General features: G+C 39.6%; 1 protein-coding gene across 1 annotated transcript in view; it reads left to right on the top strand.

Moving 5' to 3' along the window:
• LOC119368868 overlaps positions 1 to 1,958 on the top strand; it is a gene marked incomplete at its 3' end in the record, with an annotated part of 36,024 nt that extends 34,066 nt beyond the window's left edge. The window contains exon 5 of the mRNA XM_037634001.1: positions 1,770 to 1,958. Coding sequence (XP_037489898.1) covers positions 1,770 to 1,958 — 189 coding nt within the window. The remainder of the gene's footprint in view (positions 1 to 1,769) is intronic.
• Positions 1,959 to 21,861: the final 19,903 nt, after the last annotated feature.

Below are 21,861 nucleotides of genomic sequence, written 5' to 3'. Positions count from 1 at the left end.
TTTGAGGAAGCCTATCATCGGAATATACAAGCCAAGTTCTATAATGAAAATTCCCACTAGTATATGAAAGTGAAAGCATAGGAGACACTCTCTCTACGAAGAACGTGGTGCTATTATGAAGCACAAGTGTGGTAAAAGGATAGTAACATTGCCCCTTCTCTCTTTTTCTCTTTTTTTTTGAATAGGCTTCTTTGGCCTCTCTCATTTTTTATTTAGGCTTCGTTGGCCTCTTTTTTTTATTAAGTCCGGAGTCTCATCCCGGCTTGTGGGGGAATCATAGTCTCCATCATCCTTTCCTCACTGGGGCAATGCTCTAATAATGATGATCATCACACTTTTATTTACTTGCAACTCAATATTACAATTCGATACTGATACGTCTCAACGTATCTATAATTGATTGCTCCATGCTACTTTATCTACTGTTTTGGACTATATTGGGCTTTATTTTCCACTTTTATATTATTTTTGGGACTAACCTATTAACTGGAGGCCCATCCCAGAATTGTTGTTTTTTGCCTATTTCAGTGTTTCGAAGAAACAAAATATCAAACGGAGTCCAAACGGAATGAAACCTTCGAGACTTGGACCCTGCTCCAAGGAACAAAAGAGGCGGTCACGAGGGTGCCCCCCCTAGGGCGCGCTCCCCTGCCTCGTGGCCCCCCTGTTGCTCCAGCGACGTACTCCTTCCTCCTATATATACCTACGTATCCCCAAACGATCAGAACAGGAGCCAAAAACCTAATTCCACCGCCGCAACCTTCTGTATCCACGAGATCCCGTCTTGGGGCCTGTTCCGGAGCTCCGCCGGAGGGGGCATCCACCATGAAGGGCTTCTACATCAACACCATAGCCCCTCCGATGAAGTGTGAGTAGTTTACTTCAGACCTTCGGGTCCATAGCTAGTAGCTAGATGGCTTCTTCTCTCTTTTTGGATCTCAATACAATGTTCTCCCCCTCTCTCGTGGAGATCTATTCGATGTAATCTTCTTTTTGCGGTGTGTTTGTTGAGACCGATGAATTGTGGGTTTATGATCCAGCTTATCTATGAACAATATTTGGATCTTCTCTGAATTATTTTATGTATGATTGAGTTATCTTTGCAAGTCTCTTCGAATTATCCTTTTGGTTTGGCCAACTAGACTGGTAGTTCTTGCAATGGGAGAAGTGCTTAGCTTTTGGTTCAATCTTGCGGTGTCCTTTCCCAGTGACAGAAGGGGCAGCAAGGCACGTATTCTATTGTTGCCATCGAGGATAACAGGATGTTTTTTATCATATTGCATGAATTTATCCCTCTACATCATGTCATCTTGCTTAAGGCGTTACTCTGTTTTAACTTAATACTCTAGATGCATGCTGGATAGCGGTCGATGAGTGGAGTAGTAGTAGTAGATGCAGAATTGTTTCGATCTACTTGTCTCGGACGTGATGCCTATATACATGATCATTACCTAGATATGCTCATAACTATGCTCAATTCTGTCAATTGCTCAACAGTAATTTGTTCACCCACCGTAGAAAATCTATGCTCTTGAGAGAAGCCACTAGTGAAACCTATGGCCCCCGGGTCTATTCTCATCATATCAATCTCCATTACTTTATGACTTGCTTTGTTTTTACTTTGCCTTTTACTTTTTACTTTGCATCTCTATACCAAAAATACCAAAAATATTATTTATCATCTCTATCAGATCTCACTCTCGTAAGTGACCGTGGAGGGATTGACAACCCTAATCGCGTTGGTTGCGAGGAGCTATCGTTTTGTGTAGGTACGAGGGACTTGTGCGTGGTCTCCTACTGGATTGATACCTTGGTTCTCAAAAACTGAGGGAAATACTTACGCTACTTTGCTGCATCATCCTCTCCTCTTCGGGGAAATCCAATGTAGTGCTCAAGAGGTAGCAAGAAGAATTTCTGGCGTCGTTGTCGGGGAGGCTCACGCAAGCAAGTCAACCATACCAAGTACCCATCACAATCCCTATCTCTCGCATTACATTATTTTCCATTTGCCTCTCGTTTTCCTCTCCCCCACTTCACCCTTGCCGTTTTATTCGCCCTCTCTTTCCCAATCTCCTCCTCTCTTTCCCATTTGCCTTTTTTCCGTTGCCTTTCTGTTTGCTTGTGTGTTGGATTACTTGTTGCCATGGCGCAAGATAATACCAAATTGTGTGACTTCTCGAATACCAATAATAATGATTTCCTTAGTACTCCAATTGCTCCTCTGAATAATGATGAGTCTTGTGAAATCAATACCGCTTTGCTGAATCTTGTTATGAAAGATCAATTCGCCGGCCTTCCTAGTGAAGATGCCGCTACTCATCTAAACAATTTTGTTAATTTGTGTGATATGCAAAAGAAGAAAGATACGGATAACAATATTGTCAAATTGAAGTTATTTCCGTTTTCACTTAGAGATCGTGCTAAAGTTTGGTTTTCGTCTTTGCCTAAAAATAGTATTAATTCTTGGAACAAGTGCAAAGATGTTTTTATCTCTAAGTATTTTCCTCCCGCTAAGATCATCACTCTTAGGAACGATATTATGAATTTTAAACAACTTGATCATGAGCATGTTTCCCAATCTTGGGAAAGAATGAAATTGATGCTTCGCAATTGCCCTACTCATGGTTTGAATTTATGGATGATCATACAAAATTTTATGCCGGATTGAATTTTGCTTCTAGAAATCTTTTAGATTCGGCCGCGGGAGGCATGTTTATGGAAATTACGTTAGGAGATGCTACAAAATTGCTTGATAATATTATGGCTAATTATTCTCAATGTCACACCGAAAGATCTTCTAGTAAAAAGGTGCATGCTATAGAAGAAATCAATGTTTTGAGTGAAAAGATGGATGAACTTATGAAGATGTTTGCTACTAAAAATACCTCTCTTGATTCCAATGATATGCCTTTGTCTACTTTGATTGAGAATAATAATGAATCTATGGATGTGAATTTTGTTGGTAGGAATAGTTTTGGAAACAACGCGTATAGAGGGAATTTTAATCCTAGGCCTTATCCTAGTAATCCTTCTAATAATTATGGAAATTCCTACAACAACTCTTATAGAAATTTTAATAAGATGCCCTCTGAATTTGAGAGTAGTGTTAAAGAGTTTATGAATTCACAAAAGAATTTTAATGCTTTGCTTGAAGAGAAATTGCTTAAAGTTGATGATTTGGCTAGGAACTTTGATAGAGTTTCTCTTGAAATTGATTCTTTAAAGCTTAGATATATTCCTCCTAAGCATGATATCAATGAGTCTCTCAAAGCCATGAGAATTTCCATTGATGAGTGCAAAAAAAGAACCGCTAGGATGCGTGCTTCCAAAGATGCCTTTATTAAAGTGTGTTCTTCCAATTCCTATGAAAATCAAGATGAAGATCTAAAAGTTATTGATGTGTCCGCCATTAAATCTTTGTTTTCCAATATGAATCTTGATGAAACTGAATATGATCTTCCTTTACCTAGAAGGCGTTCTAAGAATTCGGAGTTTCTAGATCTTGATGATGAAATTGATGAAAGTGGGATTGAAAGAAATAAAAACCTAGATGTTGCTAAACCCACTATTTTGGATCTCAAGGAATTTAATTATGAAAGTTGCTCTATAATTGCTTGTATTTCCTTGTTGCAATCTGTGCTAGATTCTCCTCATGCTTATAGTCAAAATAAGGCCTTTACCGAACACATTGTTGATGCTTTGATGCAATCTTATGAAGAAAAACTTGAGTTGAAAGTTTCTACCCCTAGAAAACTCTATGATGAGTGGTAACCTACTATTAAAATTAAAATTAAAGATTATGAGTTTCATGCTTTGTGTGATTTCGGTGCTAGTGTCTCTACTATTCCCAAAACTTTGTGTGATTTGCTAGATTTCCGTGACTTTGATGATTGCTCTCTAAACTTGCATCTTGCGGATTCCACTATTAAAAAGCCTATGGGAAGAATTAATGATGTTCTTATTGTTGCAAATAGGAATTATGTGCCCGTACATTTTATCATTCTTGATATATATTGCAATCCTTCATGTCCTATTATTCTTGGTAGACCTTTCCTTAGAACGATTGGTGCAATTATTGATATGAAAGAAGGGAATATTAGATTCCAATTTCCCTTAAAGAAGGGAATGGAACACTTCCCTAGAAAGAAAATAAAATTACCATATGAATCTATCATGAGAGCCACTTATGGATTGCCTACCAAAGATGACAATACCTAGATCTATCCTTGCTTTTATGCCTAGCTAGGGGCGTTAAACGATAGCACTTGTTGGGAGGCAACCCAATTTTATTTGTATTTTTTGTTTTTGCTTCTGTTTAGGAATAAATAATCCATCTAGCTTCTGTTTGGATGTGGTTTTATCTTTTAATTAGTGTTTGTGCCAAGTAGAACCTATAGGATAACCTACGATGATAGTTTATTTGATTCTGCTGAAAAATAGAAACTTTGCACGCACGAATATAATTTTGTTAAATCACAGGAACGTGATTTTGCGTTGATTATTTTTGCTGCTGTTCAATAGACAAAGTTTCCAGGACTTCCTATTTTGGTAGAAGTTTTATAGTTCCAGAAGTTTGCGTTAGTTACAGATTGCTACAGACTGTTCTGTTTTTGACAGATTCTGTTTTGCGTGTGTTGTTTGCTTATTTTGATGCATCTATGGCTAGTAAAATAGTTTATAATCCATAGAAAAGTTGTAATACAGTAGGTTTAACACCAATATAAATAAAGAATGAGTTCATTACAGTACCTTAAGTATTTCTTTGTTTTGTTTCTCTAATGGAGCTCACGAGATTTCAATTGAGTTTTGTGTTGTGAAGTTTTCAAGTTTTGGGTGAATTATTTTGATGGATTATGGAACAAGGAGTGGCAAGAGCCTAAGCTTGGGGATGCCCATGGCACCCCCAAGATAATCCAAGGACACCAAAAAGTCAAAGCTTGGGGATGCCCCGGAAGGCATCCCCTCTTTCGTCCACTTCCATCGGTAATTTACTTGGAGCTATATTTTTATTCACCACATGATATGTGTTTTGCTTGGAGCGTCTTGTATTATTTGTGTCTTTGCTTGTTAGTTTACCACAATCATCCTCGCTGTACACACCTTTTGAGAGAGCCATACATGAATTTGAGTTTGCTAGAATACTCTATGTGCTTCACTTATATCTTTTGAGCTTGATAGTTTTGCTCATAGTGCTTCACTTTTATCTTTTGAGCGTGATAATTTTTGCTCTAGCGCTTCACTTAGATCTTTTAGAGCACGGTGGTGGATTTGTTTTAAAGAAACTATTGATCTCTCATGCTTCACTTAGATTATTTTTAGAGTCGTTAATAGCATGGTAATTTGCTTAATGATAATATACTTGGTATTCAAGATATGTGAAACTTTCTTTTGAGTGCATTGAATACTAAGATAAGTTTGATGCTTGATAATTGTTTTGAGATATGAAGATGGTAATATTAGAGTCATGCTAGTTGAGTAGTTGTGAATTTAAAGAATACTTGTGTTGAAGTTTGTGATTCCCGTAGCATGCACGTATGGTGAACCGTTATGTGATGAACTCGGAGCATGATTTATTTATTGATTGTCTTCCTTATGAGTGGCGGTCGGGGACGAGCGATGGTCTTTTCCTACCAATCTATCCCCCTAGGAGCATGCGCGTAATACTTTGCTTTGATAACTTCTAGATTTTTGCAATAAGTATATGAGTTCTGTATGACTAATGTTGAGTCCATGGATTATACGCACTTTTTCCCATCCTTCCACCATTGCTAGCCTCTCTAATACCGCGATCTTCTCGCCGTATCATACACCCACCATATATCTTCCTCAAAACAGCCACCATACCTACCTATCATGGCATTTCCATAGCCATTCTGAGATATATTGCCATGAAACTTTCCACCGTTCCGTTTATTATGACACGCTCCATCATTGTCATATTGCTAGCATGATCATGTAGTTGACATCGTATTTGTGGCAAAGCCACCGTTCATAATTCTTTCATACATGTCACTCATGATTCATTGCATATCCCGGTACACCGCTGGAGGCATTCATATAGAGTCATACTTTGTTCTAAGTATCGAGTTGCAATTCTTGAGTTGTAAGAAAAATAAAAGTGTGATGATCATCACTATTAGAGCATTGTCCCAAGTGAGGAAAGGATGATGGAGACTATGATTCCCCCATAAGTCGGGATGAGACTCCGGACGAAAAAAAGAGGCCACAAAAAAAAAAGAGAAAGGCCCAAATAAAAAGATAAAAAAATGAGAGAAAATGAGAGAAGGGACAATGCTACTATCCTTTGACCACACTTGTGCTTCAAAGTAGCACGAAGATCTTCATGATAGAAAGTCTCTCATTTTGTCACTTTCATATACTAGTGGGAATTTTTCATTATAGAACTTGGCTTGTATATTCCTATGATGGGCTACCTCAAAATGCCCTAGGTCTTCGTGAGCAAGCAAGTTGGATGCACACCCACTTAGTTTCTTTTGTAGAGCTTTCATATACTTATAGCTCTAGTGCATCCGTTGCATGGTAATCCCTACTCACTCACATTGATATCTATTGATGGGCATCTCCATAGCCCGTTGATACGCCTAGTTGATGTGAGATTATCTTCCCTCTTTTTGTCTCCTCCACAACCACCATTCTATTCCACATATAGTGCTATATCCATGGCTCACGCTCATGTATTGCGTGAAGATTGAAAAAGTTTTGAGAATGTTAAAGTATGAAACAATTGCTTGGCTTGTCATCGGGGTTGTGCATGATTTAAATATTTTGTGTGGGGAAGATGGAGCATAGCCAGACTATATGATTTTGTAGGGATAACTTTCTTTAGCCATGTTATTTTGAGAAGACATGATTGCTTTGATTAGTATGCTTGAAGTATTATTATTATTTTATGTCAATATGAACTTTTGTCTTGAATCTTTCGGATCTGAATATTCATACCACAATTAAGAAGTTTTACATTGAAATTATGCCAGAGTATCACTCCGCATCAAAAATTCTTTTTTATCATTTACCTACCCGAGGACGAGCAGGAATTAAGCTTGGGGATGCCTGATACGTCTCCAACGTATCTATAATTTTTGATTGCTCCTTGCTACTTTATCTACTATTTTGGACTATATTGGGCTTTATTTTCCACTTTTATATTATTCTTGGGACTAACCTATTAACCGGAGGCCCAGCCCAGAATTGCTATTTTTTTGCCTATTTCAGTGTTTCGAAGAAACAAAATATCAAACGGAGTCCAAACGGAATGAAACCTTTGGGAACGTGATTTTCTCACCGAACGTGATCCGGAAGACTTGGACCCTGCTCCAAGGAAAAAAAGAGGCGGTCACGAGGGTGCCCCACCCCTAGGGCGCGCCCCCCTGCCTCGTGGCCCCCCTGTTGCTCCACCGACATACTCCTTCCTCCTATATATACCTACGTATTCCCAAACGAGCAGAACAGGAGCCAAAAACCTAATTCCACCGCCGCAACCTTCTGTATCCACGAGATCCCGTCTTGGGGCCTGTTCCGGAGCTCCGCCGGAGGGGGCATCCACCATGGAGGGCTTCTACATCAACACCATAGCCCCTCCGATGAAGTGTGAGTAGTTTACTTCAGACCTTCGGGCCATAGCTAGTAGCTAGATTGCTTCTTCTCTCTTTTTGGATCTCAATACAATGTTCTCCCCCTCTCTCGTGGAGATCTATTCGATGTAATCTTCTTTTTGCGGTGTGTTTGTTGAGACCGATGAATTGTGGGTTTATGATCCAGCTTATCTATGAACAATATTTGAATCTTCTCTGAATTCTTTTATGTATGATTGAGTTATCTTTGCAAGTCTCTTCGAATTATCCTTTTGGTTTGGCTAACTAGATTGGTAGTTCTTGCAATGGGAGAAGTGCTTAGCTTTGGGTTCAATCTTGCGGTGTCCTTTCCCAGTGACAGAAGGGGCAGCAAGGCACGTATTGTATTGTTGCCATCGAGGATAACAAGATGGGGGTTTTATCATATTGCATGAATTTATCCCTCTACATCATGTCATCTTGCTTAAGGTGTTACTCTGTTTTTAACTTAATACTCTAGATGCATGTTGGATAGCGGTCGATGAGTGGAGTAATAATAGTAGATGTAGAATCGTTTCGATCTACTTGTCTTGGACGTGATGCCTATATACATGATCATTACCTAGATATGCTCATAATTATGCTCAATTCTGTCAATTGCTCAACAGTAATTTGTTCACCCACCGTAGAAAATCTATGCTCTTGAGAGAAGCCACTAGTGAAACCTATGGCCCCCGGGTCTATTCTCATCATATCAATTTCCATTACTTTATTACTTGCTTTGTTTTTACTTTGCCTTTTACTTTTTACTTTGCATCTCTATACCAAAAATACCAAAATATTATTTATCATCTCTATCAGATCTCACTCTCGTAAGTGACCGTGAAGGGATTGACAACCCCTAATCGTGTTGGTTGCGAGGAGCTATCGTTTTGTGTAGGTACGAGGGACTTGTGCGTGGTCTCCTACTGGATTGATACCTTGGTTCTCAAAAACTAAGGGAAATACTTACGCTACTTTGCTGGATCATCCTCTCCTCTTTGGGGAAATCCAACGCAGTGCTCAAGAGGTAGCAGATACTAGAACAAAGATATGACTCTATATGAATGCCTCCGGCGGTGTACCGAGATGTGCAATGATCTAGCATAGCAATGACATCAAAAAACGTACAAGCCATGAAAACATCATGCTAGCTATCTTACGATCATGCAAGGCAACATGAGAATGAATGCTCAAGTCATGTATATGATGATGATGGAAGTTGCATGGGAATATATCTCGGAATGGCTATGGAAATGTCATGATAGGTAGGTATGGTGGCTGTTTTGAGGAATATATAAGGAGGCTTATGTGTGACAGAGCGTATCATATCACGGGGTTTGGATGCACCGGTGAAGTTTGCACCAACTCTCGAGGTGAGAAAGGGCAATGCACGGTACCGAAGAGGCTAGCAATGATGGAAGGGTGAGAGTGTGTATAATCCATGGACTCAACATTAGTCATAAAGAACTCATATACTTATTGCAAAAATCTACAAGCCTTTGAAAACAAAGTACTATGCGCATGCTCCTAGGGGGATAGATTGGTAGGAAAAGACCATGGCTCGTCCCCGACCGCCAGTCATAAGACAATCAATAAATAAAATTGTGCTCCAACTTCATCACAAAGAGGTTCACCATACGTGCATGCTTCGGGAATCACAAACCTCAACACAAGTATTTCTACTAATACACAGTCACCCACTAGCATGACTCTAATATCACCACCTTTATATCGCAAAACTATTGCAAGGAATCAAACATATCATATTCAGCCATCTACAAGTTTATGTAGGATTTTATGACTAACCATGTTAATGACCAATTCCTGTCATCTCTTAAATGGATATAAGTGAAGCAAGAGAGTTTAATTCTTTCTACAAAAGATATGCCCACGATCTAACAAATATAAGTGAAGCAAAAGAGCATTCTACAAATGGCGCTTTTCTATGTGAAGAGAAATAGGCAATCCAATCTTCAAATGATATAAGTGAAGCACATGAAGCATTCTATAAAGAACATGAAGCACATGAAGCATTCTATAAGTAAACCTAAATGCAAAAGACGCTCCAAGACTTGCACATGTCGCATGAACGAAACGAATATGAAAACATACCGATACTTGTTGAAGAAAGAGGGGATGCCTTCCAGGGCATCCCCAAGCTTAGACGCTTGAGTCTCCTTGAATATTTACTTGGGGTGCCTTGGGAATCCCCAAGCTTGAGCTCTTGCCTCTCTTCCTTTTCCTAATATCGAGACCTCCTCGATCAAACACTTCATCCACACAAAACTTCAACAAAAAACTCGGTAAGATCCATTAGTATAATAAAGCAAATCACTACTCTAGGTACTGTTGCAAACCAATTCATATTTTATTTTTGCATTGTGTCTACTGTCACATAACCTTTTCATGGCTTAATCCACTGATACAAATTGATAGATTCATCAAAACAAGCAAACTATGCATCAAAAACAGAATCTGTCAAAAACAGAACAGTCTGTAGCAATCTGAACATTCACCATACTTCTGGTACACCAAAAATTCTACCAAAATTAGGAAAAATAAACAATTTGTTCATAAAGAGATTTAAAAAAGAATCAGAACCATTTGACGTTCCAGTTAAAAACGTAAAATCGCGCACTACAGCCAAAGTTTCTGTCCTGCACCGTACAAACCAACAAGCATTGTAAAGATCCTAAAAGCAAACCTCGGCACATTATTTTTATAATACAATGGAATTGCATAAGGGGATAATTATTTTTGATGAAAAGTTTCTATAATCAAGATTCAAAAAGTTTCCGTGAGGATGAACAAAGTTCAAGGAGCTCTCCCACTTCAACAATGCTTGTCTTTCTCACTTTCACTTTCCTTTCTGAAACGTTTTAGGTTCCCCTCTTTATTTTTTTGTTTTTAAACTATATAAAAGCACTCAACAGAAATAAATGACTCTCTAAAACTTCCGGGTTGTCTCCCTGGCAGCGCTTTCTTTAAAGCCATTAAGCTAGGCATATAGTGCTCAAGTAATGAATCCACCCGGATCCCAAGGTATATCCAAGCCAATTTTAATTAGCAATGATTTGTAATTTAGTAGTGAGCACAAAGTAACATATATCATGCAACAACAAAGTCTAACTCTCTTCCTATGCATCGGCATGTCATAAAAGAAGAATTCATGCATAGATAGTAAAGGCCAATGCATAGTATAAGCAGTTTCTTGCAATTTTATCATATTGGAAACATAAAGAGGTGGATATATAGTTCCTCTTTCATAATAATTGCAAGTAGGAGCAGCAAGCACATGCATATTACATTAATCAAAATTATCATGTGCAATAGTAAAACGCAACCCATCAATATAATCATTAATAAGCACAAACTTCTCCGATATAGTGTGGTAGGGAGAATTCAAAAATATAATAGGACTATCATGCGTGGGTGCAATAGCAACAGTTTCATGTTTAACATAAGGAACTATAGCAAGTTCATCTCCATAAGCATAATTCATATTGGCATCTTGGCCACAAGCATAGCAAGCATCATCAAAAAGGGATATTTCAAGAGAATCAACGGGATCATAGCAATCATCATAGCAATCATCCTTCGGTAAGAACGAAGGGGAATTAAACAATGTATGAGTTGAAGAGTTAATCTCATTAGAAGGTGGGCACGGTAGCTGATCCGCTCTTCATCCTTTTGTTCTTCGCTCTCCTCCTCATCTTTTTCATCCAATGAGCTCACAGTTTCATCAATTTCTTCTTCCATGGCTGCCTGCAAAATATTAATTTCTTCTTGGACAGCGGAGAATTTCTCAATATATAGTTTAACATAGGAATTAGAAGCATAATTATCATAACAATATTCAAGTATGGCAAAATTTTCAGATTTGTAAAGAGTGGCATCATACTTTTCAATCAAAGAAGCAATTTCATAAGCACCCTTAAAAGCAACAAATTCTTCAATTTGTTGAACATCATAGTAATTATAAACACCCTTAGCATACGAAGATACGATTCCATTATCAATAAACTCACATTGGTAGGGAAGTTGTTTCTTAGGGTTTTTAGAACAACAAGTAACATCATATATTTCACATAAAGTCCAAGCATAGCATTGCAAACGATGAATTTGATCCAGTAAAAGTTTCCCTTTTTCAGATATACGGTGTCACACATAACAAGCATGCTCATCTAAAGATTTGCCCTCAACTAAGCTAGTGGGGGTTTCAGCATGAGCACAAAGGGATCGAAGATGATCCAAGTAAAAAGCTTCAGGAGTGTGATAGATTTTGAGTGGTTCTTCAACCATTGGTTTAGTAGGTACAACTAATTTTTTGGTATTTTGCGTTTCCTACCCATAACTAAAGATAGCAAACAACTAAGAACAACAAATAAAAATTACTTAGTGATAAAGCAAACAAGCACACACGAGAATATTCACCCCACGCTATGACTCCCCGACAACAGCGCAAGAAAAAGGTCTTGATAACCCGCAAGTATACGGGATGAATTGTAGCCTCTTTCGATAAGTAAGAGTGTCGAACCCAACGAGGAGCTAAAGGTAGAACAAATATTCCCTCAAGTTCTATCGACCACCAATACAACTCTACGCACGCTTGACGTTCGCTTTACCTAGAACAAGTATGAAACTAGAAGTACTTTGTAGGTGTGATAGGATAGGTTTGCAAGATAATAAAGAACACATAAATATAAACTAGGGGCTGTTAATATAAAGACACAATAAAGTAAATATAGTGAGTGTGGAAAAGTGGTGATAGGAGTTGTGAAATTGTCCCTAAGCAATTGACTACGTTACTAGACCGGTAATCACTATTGCAATTCTATTTGAGGGGGAGGCATAAGCTAACATACTTTCTCTTCTTGGATCATATGCACTTATGATTGGAACTCTAGGAAGCATCCGCAACTACTAAAGATCATTAAGGTAAAACCCAACCATAGCATTAAAGTATCAAGTCCCCTTCATCCCATACGCAAACAACCTACTTACTCGGGTCTGTGCTTCTGTCACTCACGCCACCCACCATAAGCAAATCATGAACATATTGCAAACCCTACAGCGGGAATCCCTCACGCTTGCGCGACACGGAGAGCACCATAGAACAGCACCAATAATAAAACATGCAACTCAAACCAATCATAGTAATTCATCAATCAACAATAGGACAACAAAAATCTACTCAGACATCATAGGATGGCAACACATCATTGGATAATATTATGAAGCATAAAGCACCATGTTAAAGTACAGGGTACAGCGGGTTGCGGGAGAGTGGACCGCTGGATATAGATGGGGGAAGGTGATGGAGATGTTGGTGAAGATGATGGAGGTGTTGGTGAAGATCGCGGTGATGATGATGGCCCCCGGCGGCGTTCCGGCGCCACCGGAAGCAAGGGGGAGAGAGCCCCCCTTCTTATTATTCTTCCTTGACCTTCTCCCTAGATGGGAGAAGGGTTTCCCCTCTGGTCCTTGGCTCCCATGGCATGGGAGGGGCGAGAGCCCCTCCGAGATTGGATCTATCTATCTGTCTTTCTCTGTTTCTGTGTCATTGATTCTGCCCCTTCACCGTTTCTTTTATATCCGGAGATCCGTAACTTCGATTGGGGTGAATCTTTCGCCCAGGTTTTTCTCATAAAATTAGCTTTCTTGCGGAAAAAGAAGAGCGTCAACCGCCTTACGTGGTGCCCAGGAGAGTCCAGGGCGCGCCTGCCTCCCTGGGCGCGCCCCCTGCCTCGTGGCCCCCTCGGGCACCATCTCGTGTTGGTTTTTCTTCCCAAAAATCACAAATATTGCAAAATAATTCTCCTTCCGTTTTTATACCATTTGGACTCCGTTTGATATTGGGTTTCTTTGAAACATAAAACATGCAACAAACAGGAACTGGCACTGGGCACTGGATCAATATGTTAGTCCCAAAAAATAGTATAAAAAGTTGCCAAAAGTATATGAAAGTTGTAGAATATTGGCATGGAACAATCAAAAATTATAGATACGACAAAGACGTATCAGAAAGGACACCGCAAGATTGAACCAAAAGCTAAGCACTTCTCCCATTGCAAGAAGATCAATCTAGTAGGCCAAACTAAACCGATAATTCGAAGAGACTTGCAAAGATATCAAATCATGCATATAATAATTCAGAGAAGAACCAAATAATATTCATAGATAATCTTGTTCATAAATACACAATTCATCAGATCTCGGCAAACACGCCACAAAAGAGTATTACATCTACTAGATCTCCAAGAACATCGAGGAGAACTTTGTATTGAGAATCAAAGAGAGAGAAGAAGCCATCTAGCTAATAACTATGGACCTGAAGGTCTGTAGTAAATGATACGTCTCCAACGTATCTATAATTATTGATTGTTCCATGCTATTATATTACCCCTTTTGGATGTTTATGGGCTTTATTTTACACATTTATATCATTTTTGGGACTAACCTAATAACCGGAGGCCCAACCCGTATTGCTGTTTTTTTTGCCTATTTCAGTATTTCGAAGAAAAGGAATATCAAACGGAGTCCAAACGGAATGAAACCTTCACGAGCATGATTTTTGGAATGAACGTGATCCATAGGACTTGGAGTGCAAGTCAAGAAGCAGCCAAGGCGGCCACGAGATAGGAGGGCCCCCCCCCCCCTACAGGGCGCGCCCCCTGTCTCGTGGGCCCCTCGGGCGGCCACCGATGTACTTCTTCCTCCTATATAAGCCTACATACCTCGGAAACATCTAGTGAGCAAACGAAACACAATTTCCACACCGTAACCTTCTGTATCCGCGAGATCTCATCTTGGAGCCTTCGCCGACACTCTGCCGCAGGGGGAATCGACCACGGAGGGCTTCTACATCAACTCCATAGCCCCTCCAATGAGTTGTGAGTAGTTTACCACAAACCTACGGGTCCATAGTTATTAGCTAGATGGCTTCTTCTCTCTTTTTGGATCTCAATACAATGTCCCCCCCCCCTCTCTTGTGGAGATCTATTCGATGTGAACCTCATTTTGCGGTGTGTTTGTCGAGATCCGATGAATTGTGGGTTTATGATCAAGTTTATCTATGAGAAATATTTGAATCTCCTCTGAATTCTTTTATGTGTGATTGAGTTATCTTTGCAAGTCTCTTCGAATTATCAGTTTGGTTTGGCCTACTAGATTGATCTTTCTTGCCATGGGAGAAGTGCTTAGCTTTGGGTTCAATCTTGCGGTGTCCTTACCCAGTGACAGAAAGGGTTGCAAGGCACGTATTGTATTGTTGCCATCGGGGATAAAAAGATGGGGTTTATATCATATTGCATGAGTTTATCCCTCTACATCATGTCATCTTGCTTAATGTGTTACTCTGTTCTTTGTGAACTTAATACTCTAGATGCAGGCAGGAGTCGGTCGATGTGTGGAGTAATAGTACTAGATGCAGGGAGGAGTCGGTCTACTTGTTGCGGACGTGATGCCTATATACATGATCATGCCTAGATAATCTCATAATTATTCGCTTTTCTATCAATTGCTCGACAGTAATTTGTTCACCCACCATAATACTTATGCTTTCTTGAGAGAAGCCACTAGTGAAACCTATGGCCCCTGGGTCTATCTCTTATCATATTTGCTTCCAATCTACTTTTATTTGCATCTTTACTTTTTGCATCTATATTATAAAACACCAAAAATATATTTATATTATCATATTATCTCTATCAGATCTCACTTTTGCAAGTGGCCGTGAAGGGATTGACAACCCCTTTATTGCGTTGGTTGCGATTTCTTGGTTTGTTTATGTAGGTGCGTGGGACTTTTGAGGAGCCTCCTACTGGATTAATACCTTTGTTCTCAAAAACTGAGGGAAATACTTACGCTACTTTGCTGCATCACCCTTTCCTCTTCAAGGAAAACCAACGCAAGCTCAAGACTAGCAAGAAGGATTTCTGGCGCCGTTGCCGGGGAGGTCTTCGCTCAAGTCAAGACATACCAAGTACCCATCACAAACTCATCTCCCTCGCATTTACATTATTTGCCATTTGCCTCTCGTTTTCCTCTCCCCCACTTCACCATTGCCGTTTTATTCGCCCTCTCTTTCCCAATCTCCTCCTCTCTCTTTCACTCGCTTTCTTCCGCCTTGCTTTTGTTTGCCGTTATGTCTGAAATTGGGGAGATTATCGTCGATATGGACAATAATGATAACATGGAAAAATCCGAGGCTCCGGCCAAAGAACCCCCTATCTTGCATACTAAAAAGTTTCGAATCGGTAGCGGTAACATCATTGGAAAAGGTGTTATTCAAGATTTCTTTACTTGTGTCGGTGCTTTACCTTCCATGGGTGGTTCTATTCTTCATAGAACTAGTAGTCTTGCGGATGCCATTGCTATGCTTGTAGTTGAACTTGAAAGACAATTTATGCATATGCATCCTTGCATACAAAGAATTTTTCTGGAATTTTCCAATATTGAGCATTCTTCTGTTAAATGCGTTGTTACTATCTTTTTGGCTCATGAATTTAGATTTATCATAAGAGAGGCCAGAGAAATCTTTGCACACTATAGGGTGGACGTTGGTCGTCCTCCCATAGAGGCGATCCTCTATGATCAAGAGGAATTTAGGCATTTTCAATCTTCGGACTATGTTGCTTTCAATGAAAACCTTAGAAAAAGGGTTCCTACCAAAGTCTTGGTTGATAGAATTAACGAACTTAATAATGATTTTGCCCTTTGAAACAATGAACTAGGATACTCTCTTGAGTATAGGCTCACGAGATTTTGCCAAAAGAATGCTTTTAGTGATGAATTAGTTGTGCATTATGAAGGGCCAAAGGAGGAACCAGTTCCTCCTGAGATTGATCTTGGGGACTTTTGTCCCTCTAAATTTAGCCCTTTTGATTACTTTTTCTTACCTCAAAGAAAACTTGCTGCCGAACGTAGAGAATATGAGATGAGCTTTCAAGATCTATCTTATTATTATGGCACTACTTAGATCTATCTTCGCTTTTATGCCTAGCTAGGGGCGTTAAACGATAGCGCTAGTTGGGAGGCAACCCAATTTTCTTTGTGTTTTTTGTTTTTGTTCCTGTTTAGTAATAAATCTTGCATCTACATTCTTTTAGATGTGTTTTTATTTTTTTGATTAGTGTTTGTGCCAAGTAGAACCTATAGGATAACCTATGATGATAGTTGATTTGATTCTGCTGAAAAACAGAAACTTTCCGCATGGATTTAGTTTTGTTAAATCACAGAAACGTGATTTTGCGTTGATTATTTTTGCTACTGATCAATAAACAAATTGTCCAGGACTTCCTATTTTGGTAGGATTTTTAGAGTTCCAGAATTTTGCATTAGTTACAGATTGCTACAGACTGTTCTGTTTTTTACAGATTCTGTTTTTCGTGTGTTGTTTGCTTATTTTGATGCATCTATGGCTAGTAAAACAGTTTATAAACCATAGAAAAGTTGGAATACAGTAGGTTTAACACCAAAATAAATAAAGAATGTGTTCATTACAGTACCTTATGTGGTGGTTTTGTTTCCTTTCACTAACGGAGCTTATGAGATTTCCTGTTGAGTTTTGTGTTGTGAAGTTTTCATGTTTTGGGTAAAGCTTTTATGGACTATGGAATAAGGAGTGGCAAGAGCCTAAGATTGGGGATGCCCATGGCACCCCAAGATATTCAAGGATAGCCAAAAAGCCTAAGCTTGGTGATGCCCCGGGAAGGCATCCCCTCTTTCGTCTTCGTTCATTGGTAACTTTACTTGGAGCTATATTTTTATTCGCCACATGATATGTGTTTTGCTTGGAGCATCGCGTATTATATTAGTATTTGCTTTTTAGTTTACCACAATCATCCTGGCTGTACACACCTTTTGGGAGAAGCCTATTTGATTAGAGTTTGCTAGAATACTCAATGTGCTTCACTTATATCTTTTGAGCTTGATAGTTTTTGCTCTAGTGCTTCACTTATATCTTTTAGAGCACGACGGTGGCTTATTTTTGTAGAGATTGCTAGTCTATCATGCTTCACTTATATCTTTTTGAGAGTCTTTTAGAACAGCATGGTATTTGCTATGGTTATAAAATTGGTTCTAGAATGGTAGGCATCCAAGTTGGGTATAATAAAAACTATCATAGGAAGTGAATTGGATGCTATGATCAATTTGATACTTGATAATTGTTTTGAGATAGGGAGGTAGTGATATTACAGTCATGCTAGTTGGGTGATTATGAACTTAAAGAATGCTTGTGTTGAAGTTAGCAAGTCCCATAGCATGCACGTATGGTTAAAGTTGTGTAACAAATTTGAAACATGAAGTGTACCTGGCTTGTGCATCCTTATGAGTGGCGGTCGGGGATGAGCGATGGTCTTTTCCTACCAATCTACCCTCCTAGGAGCATGCGCATAGTACTTGATTTTTGATGACTTCTAAATTTTTGCAATAACTATATGAGTTCTTTTGACTAATGTTGAGTCCATGGATTATACACACTTTTATCCTTCCGCCATTGCTAGCCTCTTCGGTACCGTGCATTGCCCTTTCTCACCTTGAGAGTTGATGCAAACTTCGCCGGTGCATCTAAACCCCATGATACGATACGCTCTATCACACATAAACCTCCTTATATCTTCCTCAAAACAGCCACCATAACTATCTATTATGGCATTTCCATAGCCATTCTGAGATATATTGCCATCCAACTTTCCACCGTTCTGTTCATCATCATCATGACATACTTTACTTTTGTCATATTGCCATTGCATGATCATGTAGTTGACATCATATTTGTGGCAAAGCCACCATGCATTAATTTTCATACATGTCACTCTTGATTCATTGCACCATCCCGGTACACCGCCGGAGGTATTCATATAGAGTCATATCTTGTTCTAGTTAATTCATATGTTGTAATCAATGAAAGTGTGATGATCATCATTATTAGAGCATTGCCCAAAAAAAGGGAAGGCCAAAAAGAAAAAAAGAAAAGAAAAGAAAAAAGAAGAAAAGAAAGAAAAAAGAAGAAAAAAGAAAATAAATAAAAAGGGCAATGTTACTATCTCTTTTTCCACACTTGTGCTTCAAAGTAGCACCTTGTTCTTCATGTAGTGAGTCTCATATATTGTGCTTCAAAGTAGAACCATGTTTTTCATATAGTGAGTCTCATAAGTTGTCTTTTTCATACTAGTGGAAATTTTTCATTATAGAACTTGGCTTGTATATTCCTACAATGGGCTTCCTCAAATGCCCTAGGTCTTCGTGAGCAAGCAAGTTGGATGCACACCCACTAGTTTTTTCCGTTGCATGGCAATCCCTACTCCTCATGTTGACATCAATTGATGGGCATCTCCATAGCCCATTGATTATCCTCGTCAATGTGAGACTTTCTCCTTTTTTGTCTTCTCCACACAATCCCCATCATCATATTCTATTCCACCCATAGTGCTATATCCATGACTCACGCTCATGTATTGCGTGAAGGTTGAAAAAGTTTGAGATTATTTAAGTATGAAACAATTGCTTGGCTTGTCATCGGGGGTATAGAAGTTGGGAACATCTTTGTGTGACGAAAATGAAGCATAGCCTAACTATATGATTTTGTAGGGATGAACTTTCTTTTGCCATGTTATTTTGAGAAGACATGATTACTTTGATTAAGTATGCTTGAAGTGTTACTATTTCTTTTATCAATATGAACTTTTATTTTGAATCATTTGGACCTCAACATTCATGCTACAATAAAGAAAATTACATTGAGAATTATGCTAGGTAGCATTCCACATGAAAAATTCTCTTTTTATCATTTACCTACTCGAGGACGAGCAGGAATTAAGCTTGGGGATGCTTGATACGTCTCCAACATATCTATAACTTTTGATTGTTCCATGCTATTATATTACCCCTTTTGGATGTTTATGGGCTTTATTTTGCACATTTATATCATTTTTGGGATTAACCTACTAACCAGAGGCCAAGCCTGTATTGCTGTTTTTTGCCTATTTCAGTATTTCGAAGAAAAGGAATATCAAACGGAGTCCAAACGGAATAAAACCTTCGAGAGCGTGATTTTTGGAACGAACGTGATCCAAAGGACTTGGAGTGCAAGTCATGAAGCAGCTGAGGCGGCCACGGGATAGGAGGGCGCCCCCCCCCCCTACAGGGCGCGCCCCCTGTCTCATGCGCCCCTCGGGCAGCCACCGACGTACTTCTTCCTCCTATATAAGCCTACATACCACGAAAACATCCAGGGAGCCAACGAAACACAATTTCCACCGTCATAACCTTCTGTATCCGCGAGATCTCATCTTGGAGCCTTCGTCGGCACTCTGCCGGAGAGGGAATCGACCACGGAGGGCTTCTACATCAACTCCATAGCCCCTCCAATGAGTTGTGAGTAGTTTACCACAGACCTATGGGTCCATAGTTATTAGCTAGATGGCTTCTTCTCTCTTTTTGGATCTCAATACAATGTTCTCCCCCTCTCTTGTGGAGATCTATTCGATGTGAACCTCATTTTGCGGTGTGTTTGTCGAGATCCGATGAATTGTGGGTTTATGATCAAGTTTATCTATGAGAAATATTTGAATCTCCTCTGAATTCTTTTATGTGTGATTGAGTTATCTTTGCAAGTCTCTTCGAATTATCAGTTTGGTTTGGCCTACTAGATTGATCTTTCTTGCCATGGGAGAAGTGCTTAGCTTTGGGTTCAATCTTGCGGTGTCCTTACCCAGTGACAGAAAGGGTTGCAAGGCACGTATTGTATTGTTGCCATCGGGGATAAAAAGATGGGGTTTATATCATATTGCATGAGTTTATCCCTCTACATCATGTCATCTTGCTTAATGTGTTACTCTGTTCTTTGTGAACTTGATACTCTAGATGCAGGCAGGAGTCGGTTGATGTGTGGAGTAATAGTAGTAGATGCAGGCGGGAGTCGGTCTAGTTGTTGCGAACGTGATGCCTACAGACATGATCATGCCTAGATAATCTCATAATTATTCTCTTTTCTATCAATTGCTCGACAATAATTTGTTAACCCACCGTAATACTTATGCTTTCTTGAGAGAAGCCACTAGTGAAACCTATGGCCCCCCGGGTCTATCTCTTATCATATTTGCTTCCAATATACTTTTATTTGCATCTTTACTTTTTGCATCTATATTATAAAATACCAAAAATATAGTTATCTTATCATATTATATCTATCAGATCTCACTTTCGCAAGTGGCCGTGAAGAGATTGACAACCCCTTCATTGCATTGGTTGCGATTTCTTTGTTTGTTTGTGTAGGTGTGTGGGACTTTTGAGGAGCCTCCTACTGGATTGATACCTTGGTTCTCAAAAACTGAGGGAAATACTTACGCTACTTTGCTGCATCACCCTTTCCTCTTCAAGGAAAACCAACGCAAGCTCAAGACGTAGCAGTAAACTACTCACGCTTCATCGGAGAGGCAATGGTGTTGATGTACAAGCCCTCCATGATGAATTCCCCCTCCGGCAGATCACCGGAAAAGGCCCCAAGATGGGATCTCGCGGGTACAGAAGGTTGCGACGGTGGAAAAGTGGTTTCGTGGCTCCCCCTGGTGTTTCTAGGTTATAAGAGTATATATAGGTGAAAGAAGTACGTCGGTGGAGCTACGAGGGGCCCACGAGGGTGGGGGCGCGCCTACCCCCCTGGGTGCGCCCTCCTTCCTCGTGGCCTCCTTGTGGCGTTCCAGACTTCTACTCCAATTCTTCTGGTTTGCTTTCGGTCCAAGAAAGATCATCGCGAAGGTTTCATTCCATTTTGACTCCGTGTGGTATTCCTTTTCTGCAAAACTCTAAAATAGGCAAAAAATAGAAACTGGCACTGGGCCTCCGATTAATAGGTTAGTCCCAAAAATAATATAAAAGAGCATATTAAAGCCCATTAAACATCCAAAATAGATAATATAATAGCATGGAACAATCAAAAATTATAGATACGTTGGAGACGTATCACTGGCTAGCTTGTAGAAGCAATAGCACTAGTGACCCAGGAACCTTTGAAGCGAGGGACGGCAATGGCAAGCCACGACGCGACAAGCACAAGCGTCGAAACAATAATGAAGACACGGCGGTCAACACCGCATTCAGTGGCTCCACACCCGGTGAATGGAAGAAGCCATTCAAAGGAAACAAAGATGGTCCATCCAGTTTGGACAGAATACTTGATCGACCTTGCCAGATTCATGGCACCCTTGACAAACCTGCAAATCACACCAACAGAAACTGTTGG

This window comes from Triticum dicoccoides, chromosome 2B (genome assembly GCF_002162155.2).
Source record: "Triticum dicoccoides isolate Atlit2015 ecotype Zavitan chromosome 2B, WEW_v2.0, whole genome shotgun sequence".
NCBI lineage: Eukaryota > Viridiplantae > Streptophyta > Magnoliopsida > Poales > Poaceae > Triticum > Triticum dicoccoides.
Note: the sequence above shows the minus strand (reverse complement) of the source record. Positions and strands in the feature narration are given on the sequence as shown.